The following is a 16,070-nucleotide window of genomic DNA, read 5'->3' as shown; positions in this document are numbered from 1 at the left end:
CATGTTGCCAAAGCATTAAAGGGGAATGCCACCCATTTGAATAATTTGCGTATGTTCTTCCTGTGCTTCGAGGACAGTTCACCGATTGGAGATTTCTTTCTCTGATTTCTAGCTTTAAAATACTGACTCAACTGTACTGGGGCACAGGAAGAACATTATGTGAATTCTTAGAATGGTTGCCATTCCCCTTTAAAGGGGAACTATTTTACTATTTCTTTCACTATTTGGGCACTTTTACACAATTCCTGTGAGTCTATGGAACACCTCTGTAATATATATATTTTTTTATTCATTGTTTTGTATTTCTAATCATGTCCTCAAAAAACAGCATTTTTCTTACCTCAAGATCTCGAGCCGTTTTGAGCCTGGGCTCCAGGTCCAGGTCCAGCCACTGTGTGCAGCTCATCTTGTATCTCACATTAACATGCAGCGGTGTCTTTCTGACATCACAAATCATCACATTTTCAGATGACTCAGTTCAGTGAGGGTGAATATTGTGAGAGGAGAATTGGAAGAATGCGCCGCCATATGAGAATTTTGAGACATAGATCATATTAATATAAGTTCACATAGGAAACAATGCTAAACATTCAAAAAGGCCATTTATAAGATAGTTCCCCTTTAAGTCACGTTGTTATACAGTCAGATATAAATAGTAAATATAACAATAGTATATAGATGTAAAAATGGGCAGATTGTGAACACGTAATAGAAAGAAATAAACAAAAAAAGGAAAAAGAACATTATATTGGGAATGTATATATACAGTACAGAGATTGGAACGAGTGGTGCAAAAGACTTTGAAAATGAACAAATTAATCCCATCACTACTTTTAAGGACTCTTATTGCAGTGTTGTTTAGTACACCTGCAACTGTCACCCAACTGTAATTTGTCTGTTCTTCTTGATATATTACATACCTTGTCATGTTATTTGGTTGTTTGTTTGGTGTGTGTTTTAAGTGTTTCCCTTACCTCTATGATGTATGTATCGTCTGTCTCTTTTCTATTTTATTTTAATTTGAATTTTGTGTCCCCTTTCCCTGTTACCCTTCAAGAGGACCATTTGTCCTCTCACAGTCATCATAATAAATACGAATTTGTTCTTAATTGACCTGCCTGGTTAAATAAAGGTTAAATAATGAATTCTTTATAAAATACAGAAGCAATATAAAGAAGTATCTTACACTGAAACAGTTCATGCTTTGTGACCACCTCTCCTCTCTCTCTCTCTCTCTCTCTCTCTCTCTCTCTCTCTCTCTCTCTCTCTCTCTCTCTCTCTCTCTCTCTCTCTCTCTTTCACCAGGTACGGTTGGCAGTGAATAGTCACCTCTTTTTCTTTGGTTGTTGCCATAAGCACATCTGTGTGTGTTAATCAATCAGCCTCTACTGCTACCTCTTCTTGACCCTGAACAGACAGTGTCCAAGATGTCGTTACTGCACTGCCTTTGTGGATCCTATTATATACAGCGTAGTATTTCATAATGTATGAATCTGTCATCTTTTGTGTTCTGACTGACGTGAGGCCGCTTCGTTTGCCCGAGAGATGCATCGACGCGCTGAGTTGTATACTTCAATAAAACCGCTCATTGAAACAAAGTCTTTTCAATGTGAAAATGTAACAACACGCACACACACAGACACAGACACGCAGACACACACACACACGTGCACACACACACACACGCACGCACGCACACATACAGACACGCAGACACACACACACACACACACACACACACACACACACACACACACACACACACACACACACACACACACACACACACACACACACACACACACACACACACACACACACACACACACACACACACAGACACAGACACACACACACATGTTGACCTTACATGGTGTCAGTATTATGTCTACAGATAGACTGTAGGCCTATGGCTGTGATGTGTTGTCACAGCTCTATAACATGCTCATAAATCACCCTCCCTGCAAAGAGCTTCAACCTTATCTGTCTGAATGCAAATAATAGCCCGAGGTGTGTGGATGGTCATGATCGCTCCTCTATAACTTACATCAGCTGAGTTGTTGGAATGAGCATCCTCTGGGACATTTCGATGGAGAAACGATACATCTGAACGCACACGCACGCACGCACACACACACACACACACACACACACACACAACACACACACACACACACACACACACACACACACACACACACACACACACACACACACACCACACACACACACACACACACACACACACACAACACACACACACAACACACGCACACACACATATGCAAATCAGGCTATGGCTTCAGTTAAGGACCGACAATGTCAGAAACCAGCGCAGGTCAAACTGTTTCATATATTGCAGGCTGATGGGTTTGCCTGTTCAAATATAAAAGAGGATCAGGGTTTGTTGGCTACGGTGTGTATATACACACACACGCACACGCAACACACACACACACACACACACACACACATCAGAGAGAGAGAAAGAAATGTGTACCTTGAGGGAGGATTCATACGCATTAGGATGCAGTATTGTTGAAGGAGTAGAGAGCGAATCTCTTTTTCTATCTCTGCTGTCCAGATGATTCCAAGCTGTTATCTCTGTTAGATCATTAACCCTTTCACTATCACACTACCGACGGTTACCTTCTGTAGTGTGGCAGTGAAAGGTTAACCTGATGTTGTGCGGAAGTGAAAGGGTTAACCTGCTGTCGTGTGAATGATGAATGAATGAACATTTTATTTAACAGATTGCAGAATGGGTACAATACAGTACGGCTCAATACACACAATTGTTAAGGTGATGCAGACCTGAGAAGACGTTTGTCTTGTTTACATCAGGGTCCCCCCATTTTCAATTCAATTTCATTCACTGCCGTGTGTCAGTGAAAGGGTTAACTTTCTGTAGGCAGCAGTGAAAGGTTAAGATGGAGCTCTCAGATGTCTTTAAAGTGTCGGAGAGAGAGAGAGAGAGAGAGAGAGAGAGAGAGAGAGAGAGAGAGAGAGAGAGAGAGAGAGAGAGAGAGAGAGAGAGAGAGAGAGAGAGAGAGAGAGAGAGAGAGAGGGGTTGAGCTTGGGTCAGAGTCCATTACACCTGGCTGGCTCCAAGGAGGATGGGTGTGGTCTCAAAACAGAGTAAACACTGACTCACATTGTAAAAGACACTTCGAGTTCTCTGTGCAGGAATTATGTAAGGCTGAAATGCATGCTATGTTGCCTCCAAACTCAGAACAAACAGAGTAGACATGACATGTGTTTTGACATGACATGTCAAGAAATATGTTTGTGCATTTCGGACCCTCAATGGTATCACAGTATACAATATGATTTTGACAAGGCTATAATAACCTTGTAACTATTCCTACAGGCCCCGGTCAATTTGAGTAACCTATGTACCATGAATAAACCGCTCACGTTCTACTACTGATGACTGATCTGCCACCATAATGGGCAAGCCAAACGTCTGTGTGTGTGTTCTCTCTCTCTCTCTCTCTCTCTCTCTCCTCTCTCTCTCTCTCTCTCTCTCTCTCTCTCTCTCCCTCTCTCTCTCTCTCTCTCTCTCTCTCTCTCTCTCTCTCTCTCTCTCTCTCTCTCTCTCTCTCTCTCTCTCCTCTCTCTCTCTCTCTCTCTCTCTCTCTCTCTCTCTCAGGTAGCCTACCTCTTGGTCATGTGATTTCTCCGAGCAGCTGGGTAAAGGTGGGCTGCTTTGCGTCGCACAGTAGATTATGATATACGCCGGACCGAAGGCGAAGTGCATCTCGAAAGTTTCTTTCCGGCGTCTGTGTGAAAACAAAGCAAAGGGATTGTTGAGTAGCCTAGCCTACTGTATTATTATAACCACCGAAAAATGTCAAGCAGTCGGAAAAACTGGTCAGCTTTGTCCAGGTAAGGTGATTTATGTACTGCTGGGATTTCTAAACCCGTTATGAGCTGGCACCCAGCTGTTGACGCAAACCCACCTGTGGATTTACATACAGGTTAAACTGGGTGTCTTAACGTTACTGAGTTCACCCTGGCCATATCAGCTAATAAGAGATCGCAGATTTAGGCCAGTCTTTGATTGATGATTGAAAAGTTTATTAACAGATTGCAGAATGGGTACAGTACAGTACATCTCAATACATACAATTGTTAAGGGGATGCAGACCAGAGAAAGACTTTCGTCTTGTTACATCAGGTCCCCCATTTTCAATTCATCATAACATATATGACATACATGACATACAGATAGACAGTAATGCTACATCTATACATTTATGACATATCAGATTTGCAAATACAGTACTGTTTGTGATACAAAAGTGTCCAGAAAAGGAGTGTATATACATTTGGCGTAGAAATTGTACATTGGAGGAGGTTGGTGGGGTGGGGTTGGGTGAGGGCTGTACATTGGAGGTGGGGGGGGGGGGGGGGGGGGGGGGGGGGGGTTGGGTAGGGGACACACACACATTTTACACTGTACATTGGAATATTGACAAAGCCTTACTTGGTCATTTACTGTACAACTAGGTTAGGACATTTGTAGGGGCCAGTTTCGAATTGCAGTCTCACGTAGGTGTTTTTTGAGAGTGTTTTTGAAGGTGGGTAGTGATTCACATTCCTTTACAGCTTTAGGTAGGGCGTTCCACATTGATGTGGCATAATTGCGAAACGTGTTTAGTCCCTTGTTTGAGCCGAATCTGGGTTTTACATGATTTGTGGAGCTCCCTCTGGTGTTGTGATCGTGGTATTCACTGACCTTTGGGAAGTATTTTGACATGTACATGGGTACCTTGGTCGCGTAGTGTATCTTGTAGACCAGGCCCATTGCAAGTTGCTGTACTCTGTCGTCTACTCTAAGCCATCCTAGGTTGTCAAAGTGGGCAGGGGTGAGGTGGGTTCTAGGAGTCAGGTCAAGTAGCAGTCTGACTAGCTTGTTTTGAGATGTTTGTAATTTGTTTTTTTAGTGCCTTTGAGGTGCTTTGGTACCATGAGGTGCAAGCATAGTCGTAGTACCCTTGAATGAGTGCTCCTGCTAGAGTCTTCAGGGTATTCTTGTTTACCAGAGAGGAGATCCGGTACAAGAATCGCGTTCGTTGGTTGACTTTTTTTATTACATTGGATGCCATTTTGTCACAGGAAAGATTAGCCTCTAGGATGGAACCCAGGTAGGTAATTTCATCTTTCCTTGTGATAATATTGTCACCCACTGTAACCGAGAAGCCGTCGGTCTTGCTGAGTTTGTTATTTGTTGTCGGCGAGCCATATGCAGATTTTGCCTAGTTCCGAGCTGAGGGCTTTTTCAACCTGTAACTTGTTCTTGTCAGAGACCAGCAGGGCTGAGTCGTCCGCAAACAGGAACAGGTGTGTCTTTAGGCAGCAGGATCATTTGAACTCATAATGTTTTGTATTGAGCAAGTTGCCGTTTCATTAGGCTATTCGAATAGTAGTTTAATTAATTACTAATTATTAAATGCTGTAGCTGCAACTGCATAACGGAACTCAAATGTACCACGTTGAGACTATGGGTTCTGTTACAAACAAGTAAATCAGGTTTTGTGTAGGCTAACAGTTATTATAACGTATAGGGCCCATCCTCCTCCACCTGGACTGCACATTTAGATTACTCAGTGTTTCAGTCAGAGTGCAATGGTTTTGAGGTGTGATAGATGCAGTGGATAGGTTGGTTGTTAGGAATGTTAGCCCATTGTTATTCTGTTCTCCTGCATGTTCCCCTTTCGTTTTCTGGACTTCAATCTAATCTGTTTCACTTTCTGTCTGCTAGTTTATTATTAACGTTTTGGACCAAGAATCTTTAGACACATCTTTAGGAAAATGTAGCCTATAGTAATTGGGTTTGGTTTGTAGATCTTATGTCATCATCATGATGTGTATATGTCTTATAACGTCACTCCTCAAATGTTTTATTACTTTTGTTTTTATTCAAAATAATCAAATATCATAGGCAGGGGCGTAGCTGCAGATTCTGGGCCCCATGAAAGAATGTATTTGTAGGCCCCCACTATTTTTTTGTGGCCATTTATTTATTGATGAAAACGCATAATATGGTTTTTACCTATACATTCGGATCAGCAGTTCAGCACCTGCACTGTTGGTGGGTGAGCCTAGTAAAGGATGTCGCATTGCGTTCATCTTCAATGAATGGACCAATGCAATAGTCTACCAAAGAACCTTGAGTCGCACTAGGCTGGGAACAACCCTGGGTCAAGTGATAGTAAACTGGACTGGACGAACAACATCGAGGCCCTACAGGAAGGGACAGAGCAGACTGTTCTTCCTGGGAAGGCTCAGGTCTTTTAATGTCTGAATGAATGAATGAATGAATGAATGAATGAATGAATGAATGAATGAAAACTTTATTTAACAGATTGCAGAATGGGTACAATACAGTACGGCTCAATACATACAATTGTTAAGGGGATGCAGACCTGAGAAAGACGTTTGTCTTGTTTCCATCAGGGTCCCCCATTTTCAATTCATATAGACATATATGACATACATGACATACAGATAGTCAGTACTGCTACATCTATACATTTATGACATACCAGATTCGCAAATACAGTACTGTTTGTGATACAGAAGGAGTCAAGAAAAGGGAGTATATACATTTGACGTAGAAACTGTACATTGGAGGAGGTTGGGTGGGGGGGGTTGGGTACATTGGGATATTGACAACCATACTGGGTAATTTACATTGGAGGTGGTTGGGGGGGGGGGGGGCACACTGTATAAACAAGTAACACTGTACATTGAGGGGGGGGGGGAGGAGACACTGTACAAACAAACACAATTGTACATTGAACTATTGACAAAACCATACTAGGTAAATGACTGTACATTGGAGGGGGTTGGGTTAGGATATTTACAGGGGCCAGTGTTGAATTGCAGTCTCCCGTAGGTGTCCCTTGAGAGAGGTTTTGAAAGTGGGTAGTGATCCACATTCCTTTACAGCTTTGGGTAGGGCGTTCCACATTGATGTGGCATAATTGCGAAACGTGTTTAGTCCCAAACTGCTGCAGATGTTCTACCAGTCTGTGGTGGCGGGTGCCCTCTTCTTCGCTGTGGTATGCTGGGGGGGGGCAACACCAACACAGACAAAATAAACAAACTGGTCAAAAAAGCAAGCTCTGTGGTGGGAGCGGACCTGGACAGTCTGGAGGTGGTGGGGGAGGACGAGGAGGAAGCTGTATGCTATCCTTGAGAACCCCTGCCAGCCCCTCCATGATGAGCTGACCGCAATGCGGTCCACGTTTAGCCACAGACTTATCCCCCCCCCCCCCCCCGACATACCACAAAGCGCTTCGGGGCAGTCCTTTGTGCCGGTGGCAATCAGGCTCCACAACCAGGCAGGGCCAGGACGGGCCAACTGCCGTGGACTGGAGGAGCTGGGTTGTGGACTGTAACCAATTAATTTTATTATTTAACATCATGATTGGACTTGTTTCTTTTTCTTTTCACCACTTTTAGCTCTATTTTAGCCCTATTTTAGCTCTTTTTATCCCTATGTATTTGTCCATCTTGTTTTTAACACATACTAATTAGGGATGCTCGATATTGGCTTTTTTACCGATACCGATATTCCGATATTGTCCAACTCTTAATTTCCGATACCGATATCAACCGATATCAACCGATACCGATATATGCAGGGTTTCCCCGTCCAAAAAACTGAATAATTTCAGGTAACTAATAATTTCACTGGATATATATATAACAAATATTGTTATTGTTTTTTTTTGTTTTTAAACCGATACCGATATTTTCCGATATCACATTTTACTGCCGATATCGGCCGATAATATCGGTGGGCCGATAATATCGGACATCCCTAATACTAATAAGTGTATGTTGTATTAACTGTTTCCACTAACTGTTTTTAAATTTCTGTTATGCTGTAATAGACATCTGAATCTCCCCTTGGGGATAAATAAAGGTTTTCAATTCAATTCAATAGCAGATCTTCTACCTCAGACACCACTACAGGTGGCTCAGTATCTGTGGAATGCTGTGTCGGAGCCTCACTTTGTCCCTGACATTGACTGTCCATAGCTGCTTCCTCCTCATCTGTGCTGCTTTCATGGTCCTCAACTTCTTCTTGTACTACTTCTGCCTCTTCACCTCTGCTCTCCTCGTTGGCTGCCTTGCTCGAGTATCCATAGTGTACATGATTTATAAAATGTCCTATAATAGTAATAACACAGTACAGCTCGAGCTATCTCTTAATTGTTATAATAATAATAATAATTTGTATAGATATTTTCCAATTGCTCAAATCTAGCTATAGCTACTGTAACAACCTCAATTTAATGTGCCAGTGGTCAATGGTATTGCAATTACTGGAAGAACTAGAGTAACTAAATGTGAATATTACCTAAAGTTGTATTCAATGCATGGTAAGCATATTTTAAAATCTGTGTGTTAACCCCAAGCCCTGCTGCTTACCTCCCTCTCCTTCAACTGGGAGCTGGCCTGAGGGAAGGGGACAAGGGGTACTGATCCTGAAGCCGCATCTGTGCATTAGAGCAGTGCAATGTTACCATGTAACAATATACAGGTTAGGTTAGCTAGCCATAGCAAAAGGGCATAGCTGCTGGATACAAATTCACTGGGCTCATCTACACTCATCTAATTTCTTTATAGCAACAGGTAGCTGATGAATTGAAAATGGGGGACCCTGATGTAAACAAGATGAAAGTCTTTCTCTGGTCTGCATCCCCTTAACAATTGTGTGTATTGAGCTGTACTGTATTGTACCCATTCTGCAATCTGTTAATAAAGTTTTCAATCAATCAATCAATCAATCAGCTAACGTCAGCCACAAAATGTTGGCCAAGCTGTTATGGGCTTCAAAACAAGTTCTGTGAATAAATACCTTTCTTGTGAAAATACTTGGTGACTCATGCAATGCTGATGTTTTTTCTTTCGTTTCTGAGCTCCTGAAACATGAGCTGTAGACATTTTCCTGTCACTCTGAGGGCGCGGATCCACCTGCCTCATATTTATGACCGCACGCGTCTTTTTTCAATGTATCCCAATGGGGAGAGAGCGTATGCGGCCGCATGCGCCGCCTATAGGAAATGCGCTGCAGTCAGCTTCTTTTTTCAGCTTTTTTGTGCGGGCGAAAGTTGAAACTTTCTGAACTTTCAGAGCGATGCGCTGAGCTCATTTTCAGACAACCAATCACAGCCATTCATATCTACCACTCTGTTTGTAACCTGACACCGGAGCTGCCTGCCTGTCTTGGCTGTCTCCCACAGTAGACGGGCCATTGAGATTCGCGACAAAACACAAATACACTAATAATAATAACTACACGAATACACTACTAAAAAGCTAATAAAAAGCAAAGGGCGAACTGTGGTGTCAGGCAATAACTATATATATAATTAATATACAATAAAGTTATTAAAATATGCTATAATATGTGCAAAACCGCAGCAGGAAAAAACGATACTACTACTGGCTGTAGATTTCTTTCTGTCATCTACAAGATGCGCTTCATGCCAGCACTGCCGGCGCACTGCCAGTGTTTTTGTGAGATTGGTGGACGCGGGCCCTGACTCTGTTCAAGCTGCGCGCTGTGCGCTGCTGTGTATGTGGACTGAACCATGCAATGAAAGAAGGGAGGGGTGCTCATATTGTCAAACAAAGTAACAAGCACCTGTTTGTTTCTTTTGTGATGTTTTTCTTTAATACAGGCAATTATACTTTTGACTCAACTACATTAACTTACTTTAGGATAATAATAAAACCATATTAACAAAAAGATAATAATAGTGTTCTCTGGGCCCCCCCCCCAGTGCTGGGCCCTTGGAATCATCCTAATCTACCCCCCCCCCCAGCTACGCCCCTGATCATAGGCTACTACTACTATCTCAATTGTTTTTGGGGCCAAACAGACTTTTGTCGTGGGACAAAAAGCAAAAAAGGGCTGTACTTACATGTAGCTTTTCTGGTATTTGTGTGTGTGTAACTTTGTGTATAAAACACATAGTCTTTTTTACACATGTTTACTGGTATTTGTGTGTGTAACTGTATTAAAACACACAAGTATTTTTTACACATTCTAACTGGTATTTGTGTGTGTAACTTTGTGTATAAAACACAGAGTCTTTTTTACACATGTTTATGTAACGGAGGTCCGTGAGTAATATCCACAGTCACGATGGACGTGTGTTGTGAAGTGACTGTGGCAGTAAGCGGTACTGCGAGTTAAACTCACTTCCCCTTAAAAGACACAATAGACACGTTACCAAGAAGTGAATTCACCTCTTGGTATAGCGGTCTGTGATGTCGCCCGCGGCCCGGCCGACCCGGGTCCGAAACTCCCTCGGGGCATAGAAATTTAACACAACGCAGAAGGAGTTACATACGATCGGTCACACTGGTGCCATATGACCCGGATGACCTGAGGTGAGATGAGTGTAACGGAGGTCCGTGAGTAATATCCACAGTCACGATGGACATGTGTTGTGAAGTGACTGTGGCAGTAAGCGGTACTGCGAGTTAAACTCACTTCCCCTTAACTCATTGGGTGCCAAAAACGAGTGTACTCGTGTTTCGTCGCCAACGCTTGAGCGCCAAAAACGAGTTTTCTAGTTTTTGGATCCTTTGATATTTTCCCTTTGACTCCTGTTCTAAACACTCACTCGGAGCTGCCTGTGTCTCCCTAGCACAGCTGCCTACGTTGGAATTGCAATGACGATCGAATCCCGCCAGGTGGCAGTATCACCTACCTTTTGAACTGGGGATATCAGTTGTCTTCCAGTACTGAGTTACCTCCGGCTGCTTCCGCCTCAGAGTGGATCAGGACATAGCAATCGGTCGGACCTAAAACATGCTTTTGGTAACGATCACTGTTTCGGGGTAAGACGACCCCCCCCCCCCCTTTATGATTTTGTGAAGACACATATGTATATGGTATATACCTTTGATTTGGAAGTATTTGGGGTTTCAGGCGAGCAACCCGAACGATTTGGGCATAATGCATATCTCGCGATCTATGAAAGAAGACTGGATTATTGTGGAAAGGGGTGATGTTTAGCATGGAATAGTGCACAAACTAAAGTATGTGGAGATGAACTGGTTAGTCAGTGTTTGACTATGAACAATGCCTGTCAAATGAGCCATACTATTGTCTCCATAGCTATAATACAGAACACACGATGGGTCCGCAAACATCGCTAAAATGGTCAATAACGCTGGCACCATTGAGTAAAGATGGGAAAACAGTGTGGCGGTCAATGAGTTAAAAGACACATAGACACATTATCAAGAATTCTCTCACACACACACACACACACACACACACATACACACACACACACACACACACACACACACACACACACACACACACACACACACATACGCACACATTATGCAAAGACTATGGCTTCAGTTAAGGGCCGGACATGTCAAAAACCAGCTGCAGGTCAAACTGTTTCATATCATTGCAGGCTGATGGATTTGCCTGTTCAAATATAAAAGAGGATCAGGGTTTGTTGGCTGGCAGCGTGTGAATCAGGGGAACGGATGCTGCCCATATAAGGGGGTGAGTGAGGCTTCCGCCGTGAATGTGGGGGAGGAGGAGGAGGAGTGAAGAAGGCTCTCGCCGTGATTATGACAGGACCCCCCCCCTCTACGGGCGCCTCCTGGCGGCCCTCCAGGCTTGTCAGGGTTGGCCTGATGGAAGTCCTGGATGAGGTCAGGATCCAGAACCATCCCGTGGGAGATCCAGCTGCGCTCCTCTGGGCTGTAGCCCTCCCAGTCGACCAGGTATTGGAAGCCACGGCCGCTTTTGGTCAGCGGAGCGGAGCAGCGCGGCCCTGGTGTCCTCCCATACCCTTCTACAGTGGCGAAGGTGCTCCTGCACCGAGGGAACAGAGATCTCCTCCTCCTGTGCAGGGAACAGTGGGGGTTGGTAGCCCAGAGATGATTCGAAGGGGGACTGACCTGTGGCCGCGGAGGACAAGGAGTTGTGGGCGTACTCGATCCACGGCAGGAAAGCACTCCAGCAGGAGGGGTCCCGGGTAGTCACGCAGCAGAGGGCGGACCCCAGGTCCTGGTTGGCCCGCTCCGACTGGCCGTTGGTCTGCGGGTGGTATCCGGAGGAGAGGCTGACCGTGGCCCCCAGGGCCCGGCAGAAGGCCTTCCAGACTTGCGAGATGAATTGAGGGCCCCTGTCAGAGACGATGTCCACCGGGATCCCGTGGAGGCGGAAGACGTGGAGCACCATCAGGTCCGCGGTCTCTGAAGCAGAGGGGAGTTTGGGGAGAGCGACAAAGTGCACAGCCTTCGAAAACCGGTCAACAATGGTGAGAATGACTGTGTTACCGTGTGAGGGGGGCAGACCGGTGACGAAGTCGAGGATGGGCACGCAGGTGAAGCGCCGGCGCAGCTCGGCGAAGGCGGAGTCCACTTTATCAGACCAGACGAAGGGCACGGAGGGCAAAGTGAGTTGGGTAAGGGGTGCAGCGACCTGGCTGTAGTCCCTGATGAAACACCAATAGAAGTTAGCAAACCCCAGGAAGCGTTGGAGCTGCTTGACGTTGGTGGGCCGGGGCCAGTCGGACACTGCCTTGATCTTCTCAGGGTCCGCCCGGATCCGGCCGCTCTCTATAATGTAGCCGAGGAACCCGATGGAGGAGACGTGGAACTCACACTTCTCCGCCTTGACGAACAACTTGTTCTCCAGCAGGCGTTGGAGGACCCGGCGGACATGCTGGACGTGCTCTTCCATAGAGCGGGAAAAAATCAGAATGTCATCCACTAGCAGCCACTTTAACATGAGCACACACACACTCATGCGGCACACGCTCACACTTATGGTCACTTTACAAAAGGAAAGGTCACTTTAAAAATAGTATAACTTGAGATTGTATAATATAGCATTGTATAGCAGTGTACATAAAGACCCAGTGCCTCATCCGTAGCTAGAGCTGCCGCCATTACCGCATTACCGCGGTATCGCTGTTACATCACGGCCACCGCAGAGTAGGCTGAATACCGCGTCACCGCTGTTTTTTATAATAATAATAATAAATTACCCTCCTCTCGTTGGGCTTGCGGCTCTGCAGATATACCCTACTCGTCTATCGAGGTTCCAAGCGACCCTATTGGGTACCAGAAAAGTCACGTGAAACATTGCAGACCACTGATTGGTCAGAAGAGAGACGCGTCACACGTTTTTTACGTCCTGAATGTCAGCTCATCACAACACGGCTAATAACGTTAGCTTTAACTCTCCGCCGGAGTGGACTACCATCGCTCTTCAGGAGTACTAAACGAGACATAATGATTTTACTGTCTGCAACGAATGTTATAATAAAAGCCCTTCGTTCTATACACTTGTCTGATTGAAAACTTTATTAACAGACCGCAGAATGGGACAACTCAGCACGCTCTGAGCAAAGAAAGGAACTGAGATATGAATAGAGTATTGCTTGCATTGCTATGGTCCGGTAAATACGCTGATGTTATTGAACGTATAACTATATAATGTTAATGCCACAAAACGAATGCCTTTATTATAAAGTAGTAACTTTATAGTAATAATAATAAGAAAGGGTCGGGGGGGTAACCACCCCTGCCCGCGACACCGAGTGAACGGCGCACGACCATAGGGGAAACTTCGAATCCGTGTTTCACTTTCAATAACTAATGCGTGCTTGCCGAATCCCAAACAATATTCATGCTGCAAAGTCATCCTCTAAAGATAGACATTTAGACTAGAGGCAGGCTATATGCTATAAAGAGTAGACTACTACTAAAAAAAAAATGCATTCAAACTTTTTTTTTTTTTTTTTTTTGTGTGCGTGCGGTAATAACCGCGGCGGTAGGAAATATTTTGCAAATGTGTGCGGTAAGGAAAACATCAATACCGCGGCAGCTCTATCCGTAGCTAACAGTGTATTGCACTATCACAGGACCTAGCATGTCTTACCATGCTCTGTAAAAACTCCGATATGCCCTACTTTGATTACTTGTATTATTGCACAATGTCGTTCTATTGGATGCTTATTATATTATTATTATTGTATTATGCACAATCGTTGCGGGCAAGACCCCCCACATTTCACTGTATACTTGTATGCCGTGACAAATAAAACTCTTGACTTGACTTGACTTGATAGAGCGGGAAAAAATCAGAATGTCATCCAAATAAACAAAAACAGAGCGGTTAAGGACATCACAGAGAACGTCATTGACAAGGGCCTGGAAGACAGCAGGGGCGTTGGTCAGCCCAAAGGGCATTACCTTGTACTTGAAGTGACCGAGCGGGGTCTTAAAGGCCGTCTTCCATTCGTCCCCCTCCCGGACACGGACAAGGTGATAGGAATTCCTGAGGTCCAGCTTCGTGAAAATGGTGGCACCTTGCAGGGGTTCAAAAGCAGAGTTAATCAATGGCAGGGGGTACTTGTTCTTGATCGTGATGTTGAGACCCCGGTAGTCAATACAGGGGCGAAGGGAACCATCCTTCAATGGAAACTAAATAGAAACCTGCGCCGACAGGAGAGGAGGAGGGGGTAATAATGCCTGAGGCCAGGGACTCATGGACGTATCTCTCCATGGACTCCCTCTCCGGGCGGCCTGTAGCTGTTCCGCAACCGTTCCTATTTCCGGGGTAGGCCTGATTGGCCCCGACAGGCACGTGACCCGCCGCGGCCATGCCCAGCGGCAGCCCCGCGACGCGGCAACGAGGCTGCTGTGGTTCACAGGCGCTTTCCGCCTTCAACGCCGCCCGCAGCATTAGGAAGGAGTTTGCGGCGCCTTTCACATCGCAGTCATCAGTCATAATAATATCATCAGTCATCTCTAATAATATTAATCACTGTTCAATGTACTAATATACAATACGGCTCACTTTTCCCACTTCAATGACAGAGCCGCTGTTTAATAATATTGTTGCGGCGGATCTCCGTCGCGGCAGCATTATGTAGCAGTAATCCTCCCTTTTTTACCATCGACAAACTAGCTCAATTGACGCTGCTTGGCTGTGGATCCTATGGTCCTAAGTTCGATTCCCTTAAGTTTTATTTTTATTTTTTTTAACGTGCATTGCACTATAGCGTATTGTATATTGTATATTGTATGGTACAATTTACAGTAAGGTGTATGCGTTGCAGTGCAAATGCTTCTTACTGTTGCGCTCCAGAGACCGTTACTGTACCATACAATATACAATATACAATACGCTATAGTGCAATGCACGTTAAAAAAAACTAAAAAAAAATTAAGGGAATCGAACTTAGGACCATAGGATCCACAGCCAAGCAGCATTGCCAATTGAGCTAGTTTGTCGATGGTACAAAAGGGGGGATTACTGCTACATAATGCTGCCGCGACGGAGCTCCGCCGCGACAATATTATTAAACAGCGGCTCTGTCATTAAAGTGGGGAAAGTGAGCTGTATTGTATATTAGTACATTGAACAGTGATTAATATTATTAGAGATGACTGATGATATTATTATGACTGATGACTGCGATGTGAAAGGCGCCGCGAACTCCTGCCATAATGCTGCGGGCGGCGTTGAAGGCGGAAAGCGCCTGTGAACCACAGCAGCCTCGTTGCCGCGTCGCGGGGCTGCCGCGGGGCGTGGCCGCGGCGGGTCACGTGCCTGTCGGGGCCAATCAGGCCTACCCCGGAAATAGCTACAGTTGCGGAACAGCTACAGGCCTCCGGGCGTGAGAGGTTGAACAGGCGACTAGCGGGGAGCGGGGGCCCCGGGAGCAGGTCAATAGCACAGTCATACTGGCGATGAGGTGGCAAGGAGAGAGCCTGTTGTTTACTTAAAAACAGCCTCTAAATTAGGGATGCCCCGATCGATCGGCCAGCGATCGGTATCGGCCGATATTCAGTATAAATATGAGATCAGTGAATTCCAATAATGCTTTAATTTCAGCGATCGTGAAAACCGATCGATGACACGGAAAACATGATCCAATTCTCTGCGGAGTTCTCACTCGCTTACAGCCACACTCTGCTGCTGCACGTCTTGCCCCTCCTCCTCCTCCTTCTCCCCCTCCCAGACCCATCTCATGTCAACAAACCCTTCGGCA

At 45.0% G+C, this 16,070-nt stretch overlaps 2 protein-coding genes across 2 annotated transcripts in view; both read left to right on the top strand.

The window, feature by feature from the left end:
* The window catches only part of LOC311244111 (troponin I, slow skeletal muscle-like), a gene marked incomplete at its 3' end in the record, with an annotated part of 6,928 nt that extends 3,498 nt beyond the window's left edge, over positions 1–3,430 (top strand). Inside the window, exon 5 of the mRNA XM_084333522.1 lies at positions 3,371–3,430. Coding sequence (XP_084189648.1) covers positions 3,371–3,430 — 60 coding nt within the window. The remainder of the gene's footprint in view (positions 1–3,370) is intronic.
* A 318-nt stretch (positions 3,431–3,748) lies between these two features.
* lad1 (ladinin) overlaps positions 3,749–16,070 on the top strand; it is a 58,879-nt gene continuing 46,557 nt past the window's right edge. The window contains exon 1 of the mRNA XM_084333519.1: positions 3,749–3,888. Coding sequence (XP_084189645.1) covers positions 3,851–3,888 — 38 coding nt within the window. The 5' untranslated portion in view covers positions 3,749–3,850. The remainder of the gene's footprint in view (positions 3,889–16,070) is intronic.

The sequence above is a fragment of the Notolepis coatsorum genome (genome assembly GCF_963971535.1).
Source record: "Notolepis coatsorum genome assembly, chromosome: 17".
Classification (NCBI taxonomy): Eukaryota; Metazoa; Chordata; class Actinopteri; order Aulopiformes; family Paralepididae; genus Notolepis; species Notolepis coatsorum.
This window is presented reverse-complemented; position numbering and strand designations above follow the sequence as displayed.